At 52.1% G+C, this 18,626-nt stretch overlaps 3 protein-coding genes across 7 annotated transcripts in view; 2 read left to right on the top strand and 1 right to left on the bottom strand.

Moving 5' to 3' along the window:
• Window positions 1-766: 766 nt before the first annotated feature.
• Window positions 767-6,746, top strand: CENPT (centromere protein T). Of its 4 annotated transcripts, none has more exons than XM_055552758.1 (13): window positions 767-962; window positions 2,038-2,146; window positions 2,287-2,374; window positions 2,796-2,865; window positions 2,990-3,123; window positions 3,230-3,266; window positions 3,484-3,632; window positions 4,287-4,487; window positions 4,796-5,116; window positions 5,382-5,472; window positions 6,073-6,249; window positions 6,331-6,435; window positions 6,514-6,746. In XM_055552758.1, exons 1-13 carry the CDS (start codon window positions 850-852, stop codon window positions 6,635-6,637), a joined length of 1,719 nt encoding a protein of 572 aa, XP_055408733.1. In that variant the 5' UTR covers window positions 767-849; the 3' UTR covers window positions 6,638-6,746. The 4 variants fall into 4 exon arrangements, with proteins under 4 accessions (XP_055408733.1, XP_055408734.1, XP_055408732.1 ...); XM_055552757.1 differs by having other exon boundaries at window positions 768-962; window positions 2,056-2,146; window positions 2,769-2,865; XM_055552756.1 differs by having other exon boundaries at window positions 768-962; window positions 2,769-2,865.
• Window positions 6,388-17,552, bottom strand: TSNAXIP1 (translin associated factor X interacting protein 1). Its single transcript, XM_055551128.1, has 16 exons — window positions 17,506-17,552; window positions 15,970-16,072; window positions 12,496-12,608; window positions 12,240-12,399; window positions 11,032-11,125; window positions 10,274-10,470; window positions 9,728-9,863; window positions 9,128-9,297; window positions 8,897-9,056; window positions 8,688-8,818; window positions 8,418-8,543; window positions 8,109-8,261; window positions 7,898-8,007; window positions 7,560-7,686; window positions 7,360-7,466; window positions 6,388-7,150 (listed from the first exon to the last, which is right to left on the bottom strand). Exons 1-16 carry the CDS (start codon window positions 17,550-17,552, stop codon window positions 6,910-6,912), a joined length of 2,175 nt encoding a protein of 724 aa, XP_055407103.1. The 3' UTR covers window positions 6,388-6,909.
• A 592-nt stretch (window positions 17,553-18,144) lies between these two features.
• RANBP10 (RAN binding protein 10) overlaps window positions 18,145-18,626 on the top strand; it is a 60,417-nt gene continuing 59,935 nt past the window's right edge. For both annotated transcript variants that reach the window (XM_055554400.1, XM_055554399.1), the window contains exon 1: window positions 18,145-18,422. In XM_055554400.1, coding sequence (XP_055410375.1) covers window positions 18,188-18,422 — 235 coding nt within the window. In that variant the 5' untranslated portion in view covers window positions 18,145-18,187. The remainder of the gene's footprint in view (window positions 18,423-18,626) is intronic.

Here is an 18,626-nt window from a genome sequence, read left to right as displayed (position 1 = left end):
GGTAAGAAAGCCGAGGTTTTGAATGGTTGCCTATATTTGCCCAGGTTTAAGGATGGGGCTTCTTCCCCAGTGGCTTAGTGGGAAGGAATCTGCCTGCAGTGCAGGAAATACAGGAGACGAAGGTTCGATCCCGGGGTTGGGAAGATCCGGTGTAGGCTGCTGCTGCTGCTGCTAAGTCGCTTCAGTCGTGTCCGACTCTGTGCGACCCCATAGACGGCAGCCCACCAGGCTCCCCGGTCCCTGGGATTCTCCAGGCAAGAACACTGGAGGAGGAAATTGCAACCGTACTTTTGCCTGGAAAATCCCATGGACGGAGGAGCCTGGTGGGCTGCAGTCCATGGGGTTGCTAGAGTCGGACACGACTGAGCGACTTCACTTTCACTTTTCACTTTCATGCATTGGAGAAGGAAATGGCAACCCACTCCAGTGTTCTTGCCTGGAGAATCCCAAGGACAGGGGAGCCTGGTAGGCTACTGTCTATGGGGTCGCACAGAGTCGGACACGACTGAAGCGATTTAGCAGCAGCAGCAGCCAGTATTTTTGTCAGGAAAATTCTACGGGCAGAGGAGTCTAGCGGCCTACAGTCCACAGGGTCGCTAAGAGTCGGACACGACTGAGCAATTGAACACAACACACAAGGTAAGGATGCCTGCAAAACCAGTTTGCAACCACCATTGTACACACCGAGAGAAGGCCGCTGCAGCACTAGAACTGCAATTCCCATGGGGCTGTGCGGCTGCCTTACGAGAGTTGACCTATTCGGAAGCATCGCGATAGTTGGCTTAAATGTGGCGGCGGGAAGGAAACTGCTAGGGATATTCAAGCCGTTGGAAAGTGGGCAATGAGGCGATGGCCGACAACCTCAGCCCTGACAGCGAGCCCACGACACGCACACTGCTACGGCGGGTGCTGGATACAGCGGACCCGCGCACACCGCGGCGAGCTCGGAGTACTCGGCCTGGGTATGTGAGGGCGCTGCCCCAGCACAAGAGCAACCACCGGCCCTGGGAGATGGGGTCCCGCGCTGACTCAGTTTGGAGAGGGAAACTTGAGTTCCGGAGAAGAGCAGAGCCCAGGACTCAGACCAGGCTCCTTTCTCCCCGCTGGGCTCGGGTCATATGTTTGTGCCCCAACCCCTGAGCCTCCAGGCCACTCAGGACCTCAGAACTCAATTATGCAGGCGTCACTGTGGGGGCCGCTTTTGGAAGCGAAGGATATTTGCTCAGAATCTGGTCTTCTGCTCTGTTCTCTAGGCCAGTTTTCCATTGTTGTCCAGGCATCTGCCCTGAACTGCCTCCCAGGCGGTTCGTTCCCAGCTGAAAGATGGGAAAGGAATTGGAGAGAACAGCCTGAGTAGCAGTCGGGAGGCAGGAACTGGAACGATGCTTTGCTAGGGAGCAGGGAATTTGGCCGGACGTTGTGGGTGTGTCAGTGGGTGAGGGCGGTGGTGAGCTCATGGTGCAGGTGTGGAAGATGGTGTCTGCTGACATTCTGCGGCGCTGCAGTTCCTTTATAGACAATGAGAAGCCATTCACTATAGGTTTTACACCTATGAGTGACGAGGTGGGAGTTATGCCATAGGAACATTTATGTAGTTCTGGAATCTGAGAGGAGATTGGACTGGAAAAACTAGGGCTAGATTGACCCATGTGGAGGTTGCTGTCCGACCTTGAAGAGTACTTAAGAGGTTTAAAACATTTTTTAAATATCCTTGGTTTGTTTTAATGTCTAGAACAGATACTTTTCCAGTTGTTCAGCTTATCAGTGTGGTTAACCCCTGATTCTGCCAAAGTCACCTCTGTGAAGTTTTCCTCAGCCCTTCTCTCTGGCTGGGTTGTCATATTTCCTTTCTCTTCCCATTCTTCTCTGGCTCCCTTTTATCCACAACCCTGTTGACACAGGACTGGGAACACAGCTATGGGAGGGGCAAGTGGTTTCTGGGTCCCTGTCCCTGAGGGTAGAAGACTTCAGCCAAGATCCCAGATGAAGATACGTCTCTAATTCCTCTTGTTACCCTTTCCTACATGATTCTCACAGTTGCTGGTCTTTACACAGTGCCCAGAGAGACCTGCTTGAAACACCTTCCTCTAGGAGGCAGAGGAGTCAAACAAAGATGACTGCCAGGCGTCGTTCTCATACAGCCACGGTAAGGGCCCTACCCACTGACCACTATAGGGCTCTGGTTGCCTTCAGGGGACCCTTGAGTTCTAGCTCTGCTCTGGAGCCCACCTGGAGGGACTCTCAAGGCAAAAGAACAGACTGATTGCTTGGTGCTTTTCCCCAAAGTCTGTTGACAGATTGGCCCGTGTTCAAGCCAGTGGACACCTGGAGGAACAGACACCCCGGACTCTGTTGAAGAACATCATACTAACTGGTGAGCAAGCACTGGCCTGCAGTAAGAGTCAGGCTCCAGCCCCATGGTATCCCTCATTTAGGGTAGCCTGCCCTGTCAGCTTCATGCTCTCTTTGCTATTTCTTTATTTTTGGTTGCAATGAGTCTTTGTTGCTGTGTGTGGGCTTTCTCTAGTTGCAGCAAGTGCAGGCTACTCTTCATTGCAGTGCGTGGGTTTCTCATTGCAGTGGCTTCTCTTACTGCAGAGCACAGGCTCTAGGGTGCATGGGCTTCAGTAGTTGTGCCACTCAGGGTTAGTTGCTGCACAGCATGTGGAATCTTCCCAACCAGAGAGCGAACCTGTGTCCCCTGCATTGGCAGGCAGATTCTTACCCCCTGCATCACCTGGGAAGTCCTCTCCTTGCTATTTCTATAGCTCCAGAATCTTCCATTGTAATGCCAGAGGCTGTGGTGAAGCTGGTGCCATCACCACAGGTGGTCCAGCCTTCCAGACGGGAAAGCAGTCGGGGCAGGTACAGTAAATCCCCCCCTTGGACTGGGCTGTTGGGGGCATTATTGGTCAGGGAGTCTCTTGGGGGGCCCCAAGAGCCAGAATTGGGTGTCCTACTCTGTCTGAGATAAGCTCCGTCCTTGTAGTCTGGAGCTGCAACTTCCTGAACTTGAGCCCCCCACAACCCTGGCTCCAGGTCTGCTGGCTCCTGGCAGAAGGAAGCAGAGGCTGAGGTTGTCAGAGTTTCAGCAAGGAATGGACTGGGGACATCTTTCCCAAGGTGAGGTCCTGGACAACACCTGTGGCCACCCTCCTCTGTCCTCTGGAGAGACTGAGGAGGCCTGAGAGGCCTGGTGACTTATGGTTTCTTTTTACATCTTCTGTAGAGCCTCGTGAGAATGCTGATGCCTCTTCCCTCACCAGGTGCTGTTGCCTATTTATTCTTGGAATTGGTGGAAGAGAGGCTTGGGAAAGGAGGTGCTGACTAGGAGGGAATCTGACCATACTCCTCCATGCTCACAGCATGGTGGCTCTTCTAAGAGATGAGACCACCAGGGGAGCTGGGGGAATTTCTGGGGTGGGGGAAGGGGGTTAGGCCTCAGGTACCTGACTTTCCTTTGTGCCTTATCCCTCCCATCAGCTCTCTCAACTTGACCTTTGCTGTGCCTCTCCAGCCACAATCAGTGAAGAGGCCTGGTTTGGCTCGTAGACCGCCTACTCGCCGAGTGGTAGATGTGGGTACATTTTTGCAGGATCTGCAAGATACTTCCCTGGCTGTTGCTCCTCCAGGTAAGGTTGAGATTTTCCTCTTCTAGTCGATGGGGAAAGCTTCCACCCCATGATTGATGGGAGGTGCTGTTGGGTCCAAGGTTGCTTCTCTCTCCTTTGTGTCAGGAATGGTGAGCAGTCCTGGCCAGTAGGTCTATGAGGACTTGCTGGTTTCTTTCCACAAGTTGCCTCTTATCTTGTGGATCCAGTCTTAGTCCCTCAGTGTCTTCCAGAACCCTGTATCCTTGAAGAGCTACAGGACTCAGGGTAGGAAAGGGGTGTGATATGGTGGCTGGAGCTTATTGAAAGATTGAAAAGGGCTAAGTTTCAGGATGAGTTGGTCAGCCAGAGCTGACCTGGGAGCCTGATTCTAGAAAAATGAAGTTCATCACGGCAAGAGAAGGGTTTCTGGCAGAGGGACCTGAGAAAGAAGTGGAGAATGGAGGCATGGGTGAGCAGTTTGAGTGGGGCAAGCTCTGGAGCCTGGGGATGCCAGGCTGAGGAGCAGGGAGGTAAGCAAGGAGAGCTGTGGAAGGGAGATTAAGCTGAGTGCTAGGTAGTCTTCTCTTTCTGAGGGCCACTTGGGCAGACCCATAGACCTACTACTTAGGCCCTGATGACTGGGTAGCAGCAGGTGGGCAAAATTCTGAGTGCCACCTGGCCTTTGATTTCCAGGTGAGAGCCACAGAACCCCTGTTGCTACTGTGCCAACGGACACAGTGTTGGAGGACACCCAGCCCTTCTCTCAGCCCTTGGCTGGCCATTCCCCCAGTGTACACCACTCCCTGCCTTGTCCCTCTCCCTCTGGGGCCAAAGAAGTGGAGGGGGCTGCCAGTCGCAGGACACGGAGCAGTGGGCCTGGACTTCAAAACAACTGTGAGTATGTGGGGCATGCGACCTGGAGTCAAGCCTAGCTTGAGCAAGAATTGGCATTGGTGGTTTTTCCTCCTCAGGCCCATAGGTGTGCCCTTCCCCCTCCCCCAAGTCCCTTTAGAGGGCTCTTGATCCCTTCATCCAATAGCAAAGTCAGTGTTGGGCCAGGACACTCCAAACCAGTACCCTGGTGCCGCCTCTGGCCTTCTTCCTTCCTTGATGGGCTAGACTGGGTTTTACTACTCCATCTTTACCTTCTCAGAGCTACAGCCCTGGCCTACGGCTTCTCTAGTGTGTATTCTGTCCCCTAGACTCAGGTCCTGGAAAACCAGCCCAGCTTCTTGCAAGAAAGATGGAGGAGGCTGAAGCCATTGCTTTGGGCTTGCCAAACACCAGCAGTGTCTCTGGAGAAGATGGCATAGAGCCCCTACAGAATGGAGTAGGTGAGGAAGCAGAGGAAAGTATGGAAGAAAGCATGAGTGTGAGGGAAGTGGAGAAGGCAGCAGAAGAACAAGGATCTGCCAGGGCAGAAGAGCCTGAAGGACACACAGAGGTGGCAGCAGCAGCAGGATCCTTGGGGGCTATTGAGGCCAAGGAGCCAGAAGGATCTTCAGAGGATGAAGACACTTCTGGTAGGTTGGGTACAGGGCCCAGTGCAGGGATCAGGGAGTAGGTGGGTAAGTAACAGCTGTTTTCCTGGCCTCGGAGGAGGGACTTAACCTGGCTTGTGTTTCTGAGCGCAGGTAGTCTTGGGCCAGGGAAACTCTGTGAAGGGCACCTTGCTTGACCGGAGCTAGTTGGAACCATCAAAAGAACAGGATAAGGGAGCTGCGGGCCTTCAAGGTTGGGTGAGATGGTCAGGCCTGAGCCTCCTATAACCCTGTGCTTCCTCTGCAGCAAGTCCAGAATTGCCCCCCAGCACTCCAGAGTTCCTTCGGACCAGGCGACTTCAGTTTCCTGAGCCGGCTCCACCACCAAGCACTGCAGTGTAAGAGTCCATGACCGTGTTCCACACGGGCCTCTTAGAAGGGGACAGGCACTGAAGTTGGCATTGGGCACCATAGGGTTATTACTCTTCCTAAGGTATGCAGATGTTATACCCAGTAGAGCACCCTGAGGTGGGCTGGGCAGGGCTCACTGAGAGCACATCTGTCATCCCATGCTGCTTGCAGGGGCTTAGAAGAGCCTGGCCAGGGGGAAGTACCTGGGCTAATAAGTAGTCAGAGGAGGCTTCCTGGAGGAGGATTAGCAGAATGGGACAGGCAGCAATAGCTAGGGGTGAGGCAGGGGTGGGGGAGTGTCTGTGCCAAAGCCTGAGGATTATGGGCCTGAGCAAGTAGTGGTTTGTATGATGAGGTGAGACGGGGACATTGTGTCCAGTTTGTGAAGCATCAGGGCCCCAGGGAAAGACCAGGCTTCTACATAGCCCCACATTTCCATTGCCCACCAGAATTGGTTGGAACTGTAGGCCCAGACTGGCCAAGGAGCACAAGGACCCCAATCTTGGCAGGAGCCAGCAAGATTTATCTTTGATTAGGGACCTCTTAAGGGAGCATTTAGCTTAACTCTGTTCACTTCTTGTCTCCAGGTTACCTTCAGAACTCCCAAAGCATCTGTCGGCCAGGATTCCTCCCAGGCCCCGAATCCCTGGCTCCAGACCCCGTCAAGATCCCTACAAGGCTGGACTGAACCACTATGCAAAACTCTTTAGCTTCTATGCTAAGATGCCCATGGAGAAGAAGGCTGTAGAGATGGTGGAGAAGTGGTGAGTCCTTGACATTTATAGGCTGGGGAGAGGAGCCCCTCAGATCATGAACAGTCTGTCCTACCCCAACCTTCCTGGCAGCCTGGACAAGTACTTCCAGCATCTTTGTAACGACTTGGAGGTATTTGCTGCTCATGCTGGGCGCAAGACTGTGAGGCCAGAGGACCTGGAACTGCTGTTGCGAAGGTAAGCGGATGGAAGCAGGGAGGTGCTGGGTGTGGGAATGCTGGCACTGATTCTCTCATTCTCTGTCCTCTGCTGCAGGCAGGGCCTGGTCACTGACCAAGTCTCCCTGCATGTGCTCGTGGAGCGGCACCTGCCCCTGGAGTACCGGCAGCTGCTCATCCCTTGTGCCTTCAGTGGCAACTCTGTCTTCCCCTCCCAGTAGGGGCCAGGACTCAACACCTGCCCTGTTCCCACCTGGGGTTGCTTGGCCCCACATACACTTCTAGGTTTCCTCCCCACCCCTCAGCATCAATAAAGTGTCACAAACAGAATATGCTGTGTTTTGATGCATTTCCTGGGACAGCCAGGCAGGGACCAAGCCCCTCTCCTTGACTCCCCATCATAACCTAGAGAATAGCATGGGTTCAGACAAAGAATTTTATAACAACAATCAGCGGTTAGCGGCACGGGAGCACTTAGGCTGCCCCAGTGGCCTTAGCTTGCAGGTTCCTGCTCCCGAGGCCCCATACGCCTAATGTCACTCATCTGAAGCTGTTCTAGTGCAGTCTGGAGCTGTGTCACAATGCCTTCTTCCCTTTCCTCACCCTCCTCTGGCATTTCTGTCATGGGGAGCTGGAAGGCCTGCCTCAAATAGTGGTTCAGGGTCTGCTTGTCCAGGCTGGGATCAATGTTCATCAGGGCCTCACGTACCTTGGGTAGGGTTACCTCCTCGTTCCTGTTCCGCAAAGAAAGAGAGAGACAGACCTTGACCCTCTGCTCTCTACCCAGACCCCAAGATGCCCTCTTCTGGGCTTGAGTGTTATGTAAGGCCCAGCAGCAAGCTTGGTGCTTAGGGAGACCTAGGGGCTGGAGGTGCTACTTTGTGGCCCAGCCTGCAGGACTTGCCTATGACTGGATGAGCCTGTGGGCCCCAGGATCACTCACAGTTCCAGGCCCAGCTCCTGCTTTAACTCGTTTAAGTATTCATCCTTTTCCACCACGTACTGTTCCCACAGCTTTTGCACAAAGGGCACGCTCTGGCCCTCCTCATCCTGGGAAGGGGCCACAAGGCAGGGTGAAGATACACGGGCTAGTCTAGGCAGAGGCTAGGTCAGGGCTGGGCAAGTTCCTGGGCCCCGACCCACCTCCATAAACAACAGGCGGTAGTCGAGCAAGTCTGCATTGCTGCTGCTGGGATGCCAGCCCCCTGCCTCCATCAACTCCTGAATTCTCTCATCCTTCTTCAAGGGGAAGGTGCTCTTGAGGACAGTACTGTAGGGAGACATGAGGGCCGACAGGCCTGGCAGAGGCCTGCTTACTCATCTTCCTGCACCCCTCTGCCAGTCCTACTAGTGCTCAAAAGGGCAGCATGCCTTGAGGTTCTGGCCTTTTCCCACCAGGCTCCCCTGCCCCCTGCACAGCTGGGAACCAGGCCAGAGGGCATGTTGGGCTAGAATTTAGGGTGACCCAACTGGTCTCTCACCTTAACTGCTCCATGGTTAGTAGCCCCTCATTCTGGCTGTCAACGTTTGTCATCTCCTTCAGCAGCTGTGCTATGGTCTGCTTCTGCTTGATGTACACACTCTCTTTCCTCTATGGGAGGAAGCATTGACTATCTCACTGTTTCCTAGAGGAGTAGGGACAGAGCTGGCCTATGCTGGGGACAAAGGGTAGAGAGCCAGGCCCAAGCTTACCTTTCCCATCAAGACTGCATAGAACTGACTCATGACTTCATTGGTATGGAAGAGCTTGATATATTCAAAAATGGTGTAAGCCCAGGCCATGGCATCACCAGGCCCAAAGTGGCGCTCCAGGAAACTGAAGAAGAAATCTGGGAACTTCTCTTTCTGCAGGGTAGAGGGAAGACTGCTTGGTTGGCCCTCCTCCTAGTTCCCTAGCACTTCGAGGGAATACCACCCCCCCACCGCCCCATCCACATCCACCCTCCACCATTGGAGGATTCAGGCAGCCATGCCAGGCTAAAACAGCTGGAGAGATCTGACCTGCTCCTCAGTGATACGTTCCTTCCAGGCATCCTTGAGGAGTTTTACCACTTCCTTCTTGGTTGGCTTCTTGTTCTCCACAATGCCATCAAACCGAAGGAAAGGGGGGATGGATTCCCCATAGCCCTGAAAGGAACCATGTCAGCTCGTCTCTGGGCCCAGCTGTAGCCCCACCAACAAGCAGGGCAAAGCCCCAAATCGTTCCCCCAGAACCTCAAGTTTTCTCAGCCGTGAGGCCTGGCTATTCCCCGAGCCCAGGGACTACCCTACCAGACCAGGGAAGAAGTCTTTCTCCCGGAGCAGCCCCTCGCCAATCTCCTCCAGAAGCACATCCACCAGCTGGTCGCTGTTCTTGCCCTCGGCCAGCATGTGCCAACGATCTCGTCCTCCAGCCACCATATCTGCAGGGGTTGGGGAGAGGGAGCTGGAGTCCAGACCACACACTTGTGCAGTCCCTAGGGCCCGAGGGCCAGCGTTACCTTCACACTTGGACCAGTCCGGCCGTGGCGTGGAGGTGCGCTGGATCTCCTGCAGCTCGGAGTAGAACTGGTCCCGCTCCTTCAGTGTGCTCATGTGCAACTGCAGCAGCATCTCGTGCTCCTTGCGGACCTCTTCGTAGTCGTCTCTCAGGCTCTCCAGCTGTGGGCAGGGTGATTGGTCCTTGCTACCCACCTGTGTGGCCCTGCCCTACCCTGTCTGCCCACCAGCACCTGCTCCTGCAGTTCCTTGAGGGTTTTCTCCTGCATTTCAAAGTCCCTCCTGGGCACCACATCTCCAAAGTTGGCCTTCATGGTGTTGAGTTCCATCTGTGTGCGGGTCAGGTCTTGCCGGGCCATCTTCAGAGCCACTGTTAGCTTCACGGGGTCCTCCCCCCAGACGCCTGCCAGGAGGCCCGCCAGCTCGTATCACCCTGGCTCTGGGGCCTGTAGCCCAGGACAGGGTTGAGTGTCCCTCAGGGCACATCCCAGGTCTTCCTGCTCTCCCAGGATGGGAACCACTGAGTCTTTCCATCATGCTACCACTGTAGGACTTTGAGCTTAAATAGAGAAGCCCAGGACGTGGAGTACCAGGCCTGTGCAGCCCTTGGGGAGTCTAGGTTGTCTCAACTGCCAGCAATTGTTTCCTACATAAACAACAAGTCTGTGATTCTCAGGCCAGCTCAGAAGATCCACAGACCCTGGTGGCAGCAGGAACTTCTCTCACTGGGAGTGAGCATGGAATGAGCAGATATCAGGAGCAATGAATACATGGGAGTGAGTGGTGAGAGTCAGACTCCTCTCCAGCAGGGCAGAAACCCACCTCAGGCTTACCTGGGGACTGGGCTAGTGACATGTCTTCCCGCTGGTAGCGTAGCTCATTCAGGTCTGCAATGAGGATCTTGCGGGCATCTCTCTCACTGAGGTAGTGCAGATACTCCTCAGCCAGGTTCTTCCTCAGTTTGGTCACCTGTTGGGGAGATGGCTCTGTGGTCAGGGGCTGTCTCTGGACAGCTCATCACCACAGCGGATGGGTGGGTGCTGGGCGGCCCTTCCAGGGCCTGGGAACAGGAAAGGAAGGAAGGGGAGGAGACTGGTTGTTCCTGTCAAAGTGTCGAAGCTTCCTCCTGTGGAGAAAGTCTGGCAGCCAAGGAGTAGGACTCTGCTAGCACTGAGGGCCACACTGAGGCAGTGCTGGGCCAAGGAGGAGGGCAGCATGTGGAAGCAGGGTTTGGGATCAGGTGGTGGCTCTGTATGTTATTCCAGGTAGAAGGACAGAGAGAGCCAGGGGGTCACACCAGTGCCAAAGGCCTCAAGGTCACCTGTGGGGTGGGATGGCAGGAATTCAGGGAGTTGGGCACCACATTACTCCCTTTTCACCTCAATCTGCAATGAGATCTTCTCCTCATTCTTCTTGTCAATGAGTTTTAGCAAATTCATCTTCTCTTTCTTCAGCATGGAGATTTCATCTCTCTCCTCAGCCCTCATGGCCAGGATCCTCTCGTTGCAGTTCTCATTCACAGTGATCAGCTTGGCCTTCAGGGGCTCCAGAGCCCGAATTTTTTCCCTCTGGTGGGCTAAGCAGGGACAGGTAGGGGAGGCCCTTTGGGGCCATGGAAGACAAACAGCCAGCAGACACTGATCTGAGGTCACAGTGTGCAACTATGTCCCTTGCAAACTCAGGCCTATACTCCCATTCAAAGAAGTCTATACTCCCTGCTTAAGGACTTCCTGCACTTGCTTTTCAACCAGGGGCAGAGTCCAGATGAGGACCGGGGTCTCACCTCTGCGCCTTCCCTGTACAGTTTTTAGTTCTGCAGCTGTGCCATGCCCAGTACCTCCTGAGCCTGGGGAGGGAAGCCCCCTCACTTCCCTGAACTACACACTCCCTTCTGGGCTTCAGTCTCAATAGAAAAGATGCTCTGTTTCCTACAGATACCGCCCCACCATGCTACCAAGAATGGGCGGTAGTCAGTTGCCCTGGGGTGCCCTATCACAGAAGGGTGTAAGCAAGAAGGCTTGGTGACCCCAAAGCCCAGTTTGTAGGTACCCCAGACCCCTGCAGAACCCAGAAGATCAAAATAGGATCTTCTGTGCCTCTTCCAGGCTGGGCCCAGGCAGAGAGGCTGCAGTCTTACCCAGCATCACCTCATATGCATTCTTGATGGAGGACAGCAATGGCTTGTATGTTTTGAAGTCCTCTATGAAGAATTCAAAGATCTCTCTGTAAGGCTGGCAAGAAAAGGGAAACTGTCATCTCCTGGCCTATAGCTGCCACACTCAGTGGGACCTAAGTGTTTCTTTGCTCAACTTAGAAGGGTTGTAGTGTGAAGCTGCCAGTCAATTCACATTCAAATAAATGCCACAGGCACCCTAGGGTCTCGCACAGTCCAGGAGCTGAGTCCATCCCTCTAAACTGCTCTCTGGAGACCTGGCAGGCAACCTGGGTCAGGGCCTCCCCCTCTCTACCTGTGCCCCCTCTCTGGCTCTCCAGACAGCCGGCCTCCTCCATTCACTGAGCTTCAGCTGGCCTCTCACCAACACCCCTCCCTGTTTACAGCACTTTAGGCTTTAACCTTACATTCCAAACTCCAATGAGACATGTGCTTTCCTGTCCTACCTGGACACACCAGAAGCTTTTGGAAGCAACATTGTCTACTGGAATGAGCACAGACTCCTGAACCCACCCTGAGTTTGAGTCCTAGCTCCACTGCTGTGAAGCTGGATACCCTCTCAGCTTCTGCTTCCTTGTTAGCAAGGTTCCTTTTAGCTCATGAGGCCATATCTAGGCCCCATCCAGAGCTTGCACACAGATGGTGCTCAGCAAATGCTTGTGGCAGTGATTAAGTCAGAATTGTGGGGTTCCCCATCATCATTTCCATTTGAGCAGGAATTGGGTGATTACTTCCCTGATATGCATCAGAATCTAGGTTACATCCAGATTTCTTTCTGTCTTGGCTAAGTTCTTCAAGCTTGGGGCTGGTGTGACTGGGCTGGTGGACATTTTATGACCCCTGCTTGCCCAACTGTCAGGCTTCAGGCTCCATTCACTAATATCGAATGACCCAAGGTGGGTGCTGGGGATCACAGAAGGGACTGGAGACTGTATCCAGGCCACCTACTCAGGTCAAGAAGCCCAAGCCTCAGGAGAGTTTTGGTTCCACCCTGGTGGCTTTGCTTGCTCACTGGCTTTGTCATAGAACCTGTTTCTCTTACCAGGAATGGGGAACCCAAAAGAGCTGGGGAAGGCTGGTCTCTGCAGAAAATCTGAAGTGCCCAGTCCCGGTGAGTAAGGTTTCTTGGCAGCCCTGCCCCTGCCTCCCCGCAGGGTTTCTGTGGTTCTGACCTGCAGCCTTAGTTCCTGGGCAGAATCTGTGCTTAGGTCCAGCAGGAGGAGCTCCTTGCGCAGGTAGTTCTCAAGCTGCTCCAGGTACCTCGGCTTGGTTGTGCCCAGGGGCTGCTGCAAGCTACTGCAGGGGGTGGTGAGCTGAGATGCCATGGACACCCTGCCGGACCCTCATGCCCCACAGGTCTGTGGCAGCACACATCCCTGTACTGTTTCTGGGCCCAGTCTATCCACCATCAGGCTGACCCTGGCTTACCCTGCCCGCTTCCGGTAGTCATCTGAACAGGGCTTTCGATTATGCAGAATGGTCTGGTCACTGATGTATCTGGGCCATGGGGACAGGTGGCCACCGATGGAGAAGGAACCAGACTATAAGAAGGGACAGGTGGGGTTACCATGACAACATTGCTCCCCTTCCTGATGTTCTTTTCCAGGCTTCTCCTTCTACTCCTGGGTCTTTCCTCCCCCACACATGTCTTAATACGGTTCACAATTAAGACTGTGGTCCTTATGGGAATTCCCTGGTGGTCCAGTGCTTAGGACTCCACACTTCCACTGCCTGGGTAGCACCAATACCTCAGGGAAACAGCAACACTTTTGAAGAGCTATGAACGGGCCTATGCCCATGGACAGGAGGCCAGCTGAGGCTGAGGTCTGGGCTGGCCACTGCAGAGGGCACAGAGGTGAGGTGGCAGCTCTATCATAAGGTCCCCAAAGCCTTACTTATGACTATGAAAAAAGTCAGAAAACTCCCTACGTATCTAAAAATGGAAGACTATTGTGCAGCCATGAAATATTTACAAAGAGGCTTAACATGGGTTATAGCAAGGGTTAAGTAAAGCCTGAAATTAGGGAATAAGCACAACCAGGTAAGATGAAAAACCAGAAAAGAAGGAAGAAATAACCCAAAAGAATATCAGCAGTTATTCTGTAATGATAGGCCATTGGGTGCTTTTGTATCTATAATTGTGTATTTTTCAAAATTTTCTACAATGCATAAATTACTTTGAAATTAAAAAAAACATTGAATTATTGAATTCAATATTAAAGCCTGCTCTGTGGCCCTGAGCCCAGCTTCCAGGTTCTTCTGGGATGGAGGCCAGGCCTACCTCCCATGTCCCACATATCCAGGTTCTAGGAGTCCTTCCAGACTAATGGTAGCTGGCTCCTGACCCTCTTAGGGTGGAAATTGCCCCTGTCTCCTTGGGCTCTTCTTTGCATTCTTAATTCTACCTATTTTATCTCAATCTTGCAATCATCCATCCTTTCCCTAAATATTTTGGAAAGTACATAGTAAGTCTTGTTGCTAGGTCTCAGGGAGGACTCCAGCCTCTGGGAGTTTGGGTTGACCTATCTCTGTACTTCCAGAATTGATGGCATCACACTTCATACTCTTCATAGTCTTTTTTGCCCCTTAATTCCAGTATGGTTGATTTACAGTGTTGTGTTAACACTCTTCATAGTCTTAAGTAGCATTTAGCAAGTATTGTGGAATAAATATTTAGGGAAGCATGATTTAGTTGGATGCATGATATAATAAAAACAGAAATGCTACTTATTGGGTGTATATGTTCACACATGCTTTGCCAGGGTCAAGAATGCTCCAGGTTGGCTATTCATATTTAGGATCTCAGGGGTTCTCCCTGATACTCTTTTCAATCCCAACACCCACTCTTTCCCATCATCACACCCCCATCTTCTCTCAGAAACAAGAGTAGAGTCTTGCTTACCACTGTATCACCAATGCCTGACACACAGTGGAAATCAACAAATATTTGTTGAATAAATAAAAACATAGCATGGGAGGGGGAAGCGATGATGAAACAGAATTGTAAAGAGTTAAAAGCTCAAAGAAAATGTGGTACATATATACATCGTGGAATACTACCCAGCCATAAAAAAGAATGAAATAATGCCATTTGCAGCAATGTGGATGGACCTAGAGAGTATCCTATTAATGAAGCAAGTCAGAGAAAGATAAATATAATATCAATTACATGTGGAATCTAAAATAATTATACAAGTTAACTTATTTACAAAACATAGACTCACATAGAAAACAAACCTAGTTACCAAAGGGGATAGCCGAGTGGGCATGGGGGAGATAAATTAGGATTTGGGGATTAACATATACACACTACTATATATAAAATTGGTAAACAACAGGACCTGTTGTATAGCACAGGGAAATATACTCAATATCTTGTCTTACTAACCTATAAGATAATAAGTACTATATAATTGTAATAATAACCTATAATGGAAAAGAACCTGAAAAAGAATATATGTATAATGGAATCACTTTTCTGTACACTTGAAACTAACACATTGTAAAGTAACCATACTTCAACAAAAAAGAACAGAAAATATAAGAGTAACAAAGGGAGACCAGCCTTGAAAATTCCCTGAGAAGACAAAACCAGTTTAGTCATAGAAATAAAGCTTAATTTAACTTATTTTGGGAGACTTAAAAAATAAAAGAGGCCAGATCTCGCGTTCTGTCTGCCGTTTCTGTCAAGAGAAGACGGAGTTACCCTATTTTGTTTTCCCGGCATACGCTGCTTTCTTGGTCTGGTTATCAAACGGCCGTAAGCCGGTGGCTGGAAGGCGGTGTTCCCGTGAGCTGTGCTCTCTGCTTCCCCCTGCAGGTGAAAACGGGAAGGGCGGCCCCGGGGGTCGGAGGGACTGCAGGAGAGTGCAACGCCCCCTGGTGGTTGAGTACGGTATCACTGCCGACGAGCAAAATAAAGGGAGTGAGAGCCGGGTCCCACTTCCATTGAATAGCTGGCAGCCCCAAGTAATCGGGATCATGCGGTAATGAGGCTGCGCTTGGTCTCCGCTTAGAGTCCACACTACCCCTTTCTCGCCCTGATATCAGGTTTTTGATGTTTGAAGTCCCCAGCCTCACAAAGGGTACAGATCATGTTGCCACCTTCTACATAAGACACACTCACCTAAGTGTGTGTTAGAAAACTACCACAGCCCACAATTCTCCACGGTGAGCTGGACTTACAAGTTTGCTCAAATGTGTTTTTTTCACCTGTGATTTTTGGACAACGGCTGTTTGGTGATGAAATAGTAATAACAATCTTATGATAATATCAACAAAACTCCTAAATCTTAACTTAGCATTTTTTTAAATTTGTGGGGAGAATCAGCAATGGCACTCATTCCCTACTGCAGTGAAAGTGTAGAGTCCTAACCACTGGACTGCCAGGGAATTCCCCAGCATTCATTTCTATATAAAAACTTCAAAGAACAGGAATGGAGGGAGAGACTGTCCTGAGACTGATAGAGTCCCTACTTCCAGTGCAGAGCCAACAACACAATGGATGAACATCCTTTGCTACTGCCTTCACACACTTACTCACAGCAGTTATGGCACACATTATAGCAGCCACTCAAGTGCTACATCAGGCACTAGGGCTGTAAAGACAAAAAAGATACAGTCATTGTTCTAAAAGACCCTGACAGATCTGGCGGGACCGTTCCAGCACCACGCACAACGCCTGGCCCATGATCAGCTGGATGAAGAAATGAGGTCCACTCCAGAATGCTGTGTTGCAAGAGAAGATTATCTGTGGGCAGGGGCTGGTCTGGGAAGGCTTTTCAGGTGAGGTGTGGCAAGTGTGCATGCTCCCACCCCAGAGGCTGGTGGGCCTGGCCTCTGACCCACACACCCCTGACTGGGGATCAAAATTTGGAGATCCCACAGGACATTGCCACTAACCAGCAGTGTCTTCCGTTTCTGAGAAAGCTTGCGTTTCTGGGTATTCTTGGTTTCTGTGAAGAGGGAATCATCTATGGACACTCCTAAAGGCCGTAGGTGTGCTCTGCACAGAGAAGGAGAAGGAAGGGGTGGGTGACAGAGCCTTGAGTGGGGAGTGCACTTCCACCCTTCCCAGAACCACAAGACATGGCCTCCTCTCTCCTCCAAGCCAGGTTCTGTGTCTTCCCAGTGCTGCCTCCAGATTCCCAGAGGTGCTGTCAACAAGCTCCAGATTCTGGGCTCAAAGTATTTTCCCACATTCCCTGAAACATTCTCCTCATCACTGGAATCTCATGTACTCCTGCAGTGGTATAACACCCCTTACCAGGAACCCATAAAACCATGCAGGCCTACACTTCCTTCAGCATTCATCTGTGGCTCTAATGATCATTGTATGTACATTACCAGCACATTCTAGGGGTATGATACCAAAGGCAGGTGCTATAGGACAAGAAGTACAGAGTCTGGAGTCAAGAGTCAGGGTGAGAGTCTTGAGCTTCTACTTACTAGTTAATAGGACCCAGAGGCTGACATCTATCTTCTAACAGGAACCCTCTTGGGCATGTAATTTAACTTCGCTCAGCCCAGTTTCCTTACAAGGAGATGGAGAAAATTCTTTCTTTTTTTCTAACACATAATCCTCTGAGGAGTTCTAGTGTTTTGTTTTTAAATTTTTTTAAAAAATATTTATTTGGCTGTGGCTTTTCTGGCTATAGGAGCTTGTTATCATATTTGCAGTGTCCAGATGCTGCACCTGTGAATACAGGCAGGAGCTACCCTGAGGCTACGGGATGTTCTTGGGCTGCTTACAGATGCTTTTTTATCTTCAGCCAGTGGGTAAAGAGGCTGTTTATCCTGTGGCTAAGAGTGCAAATCTAGAGACTCACATGGCTGAGATCAAATACCAGCTCCATGACTTATAAACATGTGTAAAACACATGATGTCTTCAGATTTCTATTTCTTTGTTTGTAAAATGGTGATATTACCACCTCATAGAGTTGCTGTGAGGGTTAAATATGGTGTATGGAGCACTTGACACTTAATACACGCTCAACACGAAAAAGCTGGCTGTTGCTAATGATAAAGTGCGCCTCCCCTTTTACTGGGCTTCCCCTGTGGCTCAGCTGGTAAAGAATCCGCCTGCAATGCGAAAGACCTGGGTTGGATCCCTGGGTTGGAAAGATCCCCTGGAGAAAGGGAAGGCTACCCACTCCAGTATTCTGGCCTGGAGAATTCCATGGACTATAAATCCATGGGGTCGCAAAGAGTCGGACATGACTGAGTGACTTTCACTTTCACTTTCCCCTTTTACTAGAATGTAACTACCTTCCTGGGCTGACAAATCATTTGAGATTGTTTCTGTACCACTGTTCCAGTGGGGCTGGAGCCCCAGACCAATAGACAGAGGCAGGAGGTGCAGAGGTCTGAAGCAGGTACCCTTTCTCTTTCTGGAAGTACTCAAGGCCTCCTCTCCGGCCTCAGACCTCCAAGCCTACCTCGACGTGGTGGGGAAGTTGAGGGGTTGCGAGTTCGGGGAATCCATGACCCTAGGGCAGCCGGGCAGCCGGACAGCCGGGCAGCCCGCACCCGTGGCCTGGGAAGCTCTGGTAGTGTACAGTCCGTCACCATGGCGACCAGATCCCAGCAGCCCATCGGCGGGGGCAGGATCAGGATTGTGTCACGCCCCCGAATCCGGCTCCCGCGCGCCGGGAGGAAAGCCAAGCAGCAAAGGTGTACTCGGACGGGGAATAGGGGCTGAGGGTCTCCTTAAAGTCAGTCATTACAGCGGATATGACCCTAGCGACCAGAGCTGAGGCTGGGGCATAAACAGAGGCCACGGGGGAGGGAGGTGAACTGAGAGGCCGCAGCAGCGTTGCCAGCGGGAACTGTAGTTTTCGGTGTCTCAATGTCTTAGCTGAGCAGGCTTATGGCTGAGCATGTTTGTACTACATCTCCCAGAGATCCTCACCAGCCTGAGCTGGTCCGCCCCTGGAGAACTCTGCATTATGGGAAGTGGAGTCCGAAATGTGTCGAGGCGTGGCGGGGTCCAAAGCGAGTTGCAGGACGGGGACTCGGTTTCCCTGCGGCCCGGGTTGGCTCTCTGGTCATTGGCTGAGCGGGGCGGATCTGGTCTTGCTCTTCCCCGCCCCCAGTGACACAATAGCAGCTCCCTCCAAGATGGCGGCGGCGACGGCGGACCCGGGAGCAGGGAGCCCTCAGGTTGGAGACTCCTCCGGCGGGGCCACTGGGTGCGGGCTGCCGTTCCCAGGGGAGCAGGAACTGAGCCGGCGCTTGCAGCGCCTGTATCCTGCGGTCAACCAGCACGAGACGCCGCTGCCGCGCTCCTGGAGCCCCAAGGACAAGTACAACTACATCGGCCTCTCCCAGGGCAACCTCCGCGTCCACTATAAAGGTATCGGCCTTCTGGCCGAGGGGAGGAAAAGGCCAGACTGTCCACGGGGTAGCTGTGCTGCCCAGCTGGTGCTGCATCATGTCCCTTCCCCAGCTCGGGTGCTCCGGGTTGGGCCTTAACTCCTGTAGGGTGTCTAGGGTGGTGGAGCTGACCAGGCCAGTGATTGACTGCCTTGTGTATTCTGCCCTGAGACACCCGGTGTCA

The sequence above is a fragment of the Bubalus kerabau genome, chromosome 17 (assembly GCF_029407905.1).
Source record: "Bubalus kerabau isolate K-KA32 ecotype Philippines breed swamp buffalo chromosome 17, PCC_UOA_SB_1v2, whole genome shotgun sequence".
Lineage (NCBI taxonomy): Eukaryota > Metazoa > Chordata > Mammalia > Artiodactyla > Bovidae > Bubalus > Bubalus kerabau.
The sequence above is the reverse complement of the archived record's forward strand: the minus strand, read 5'-3'. Positions and strand labels throughout refer to the sequence as shown.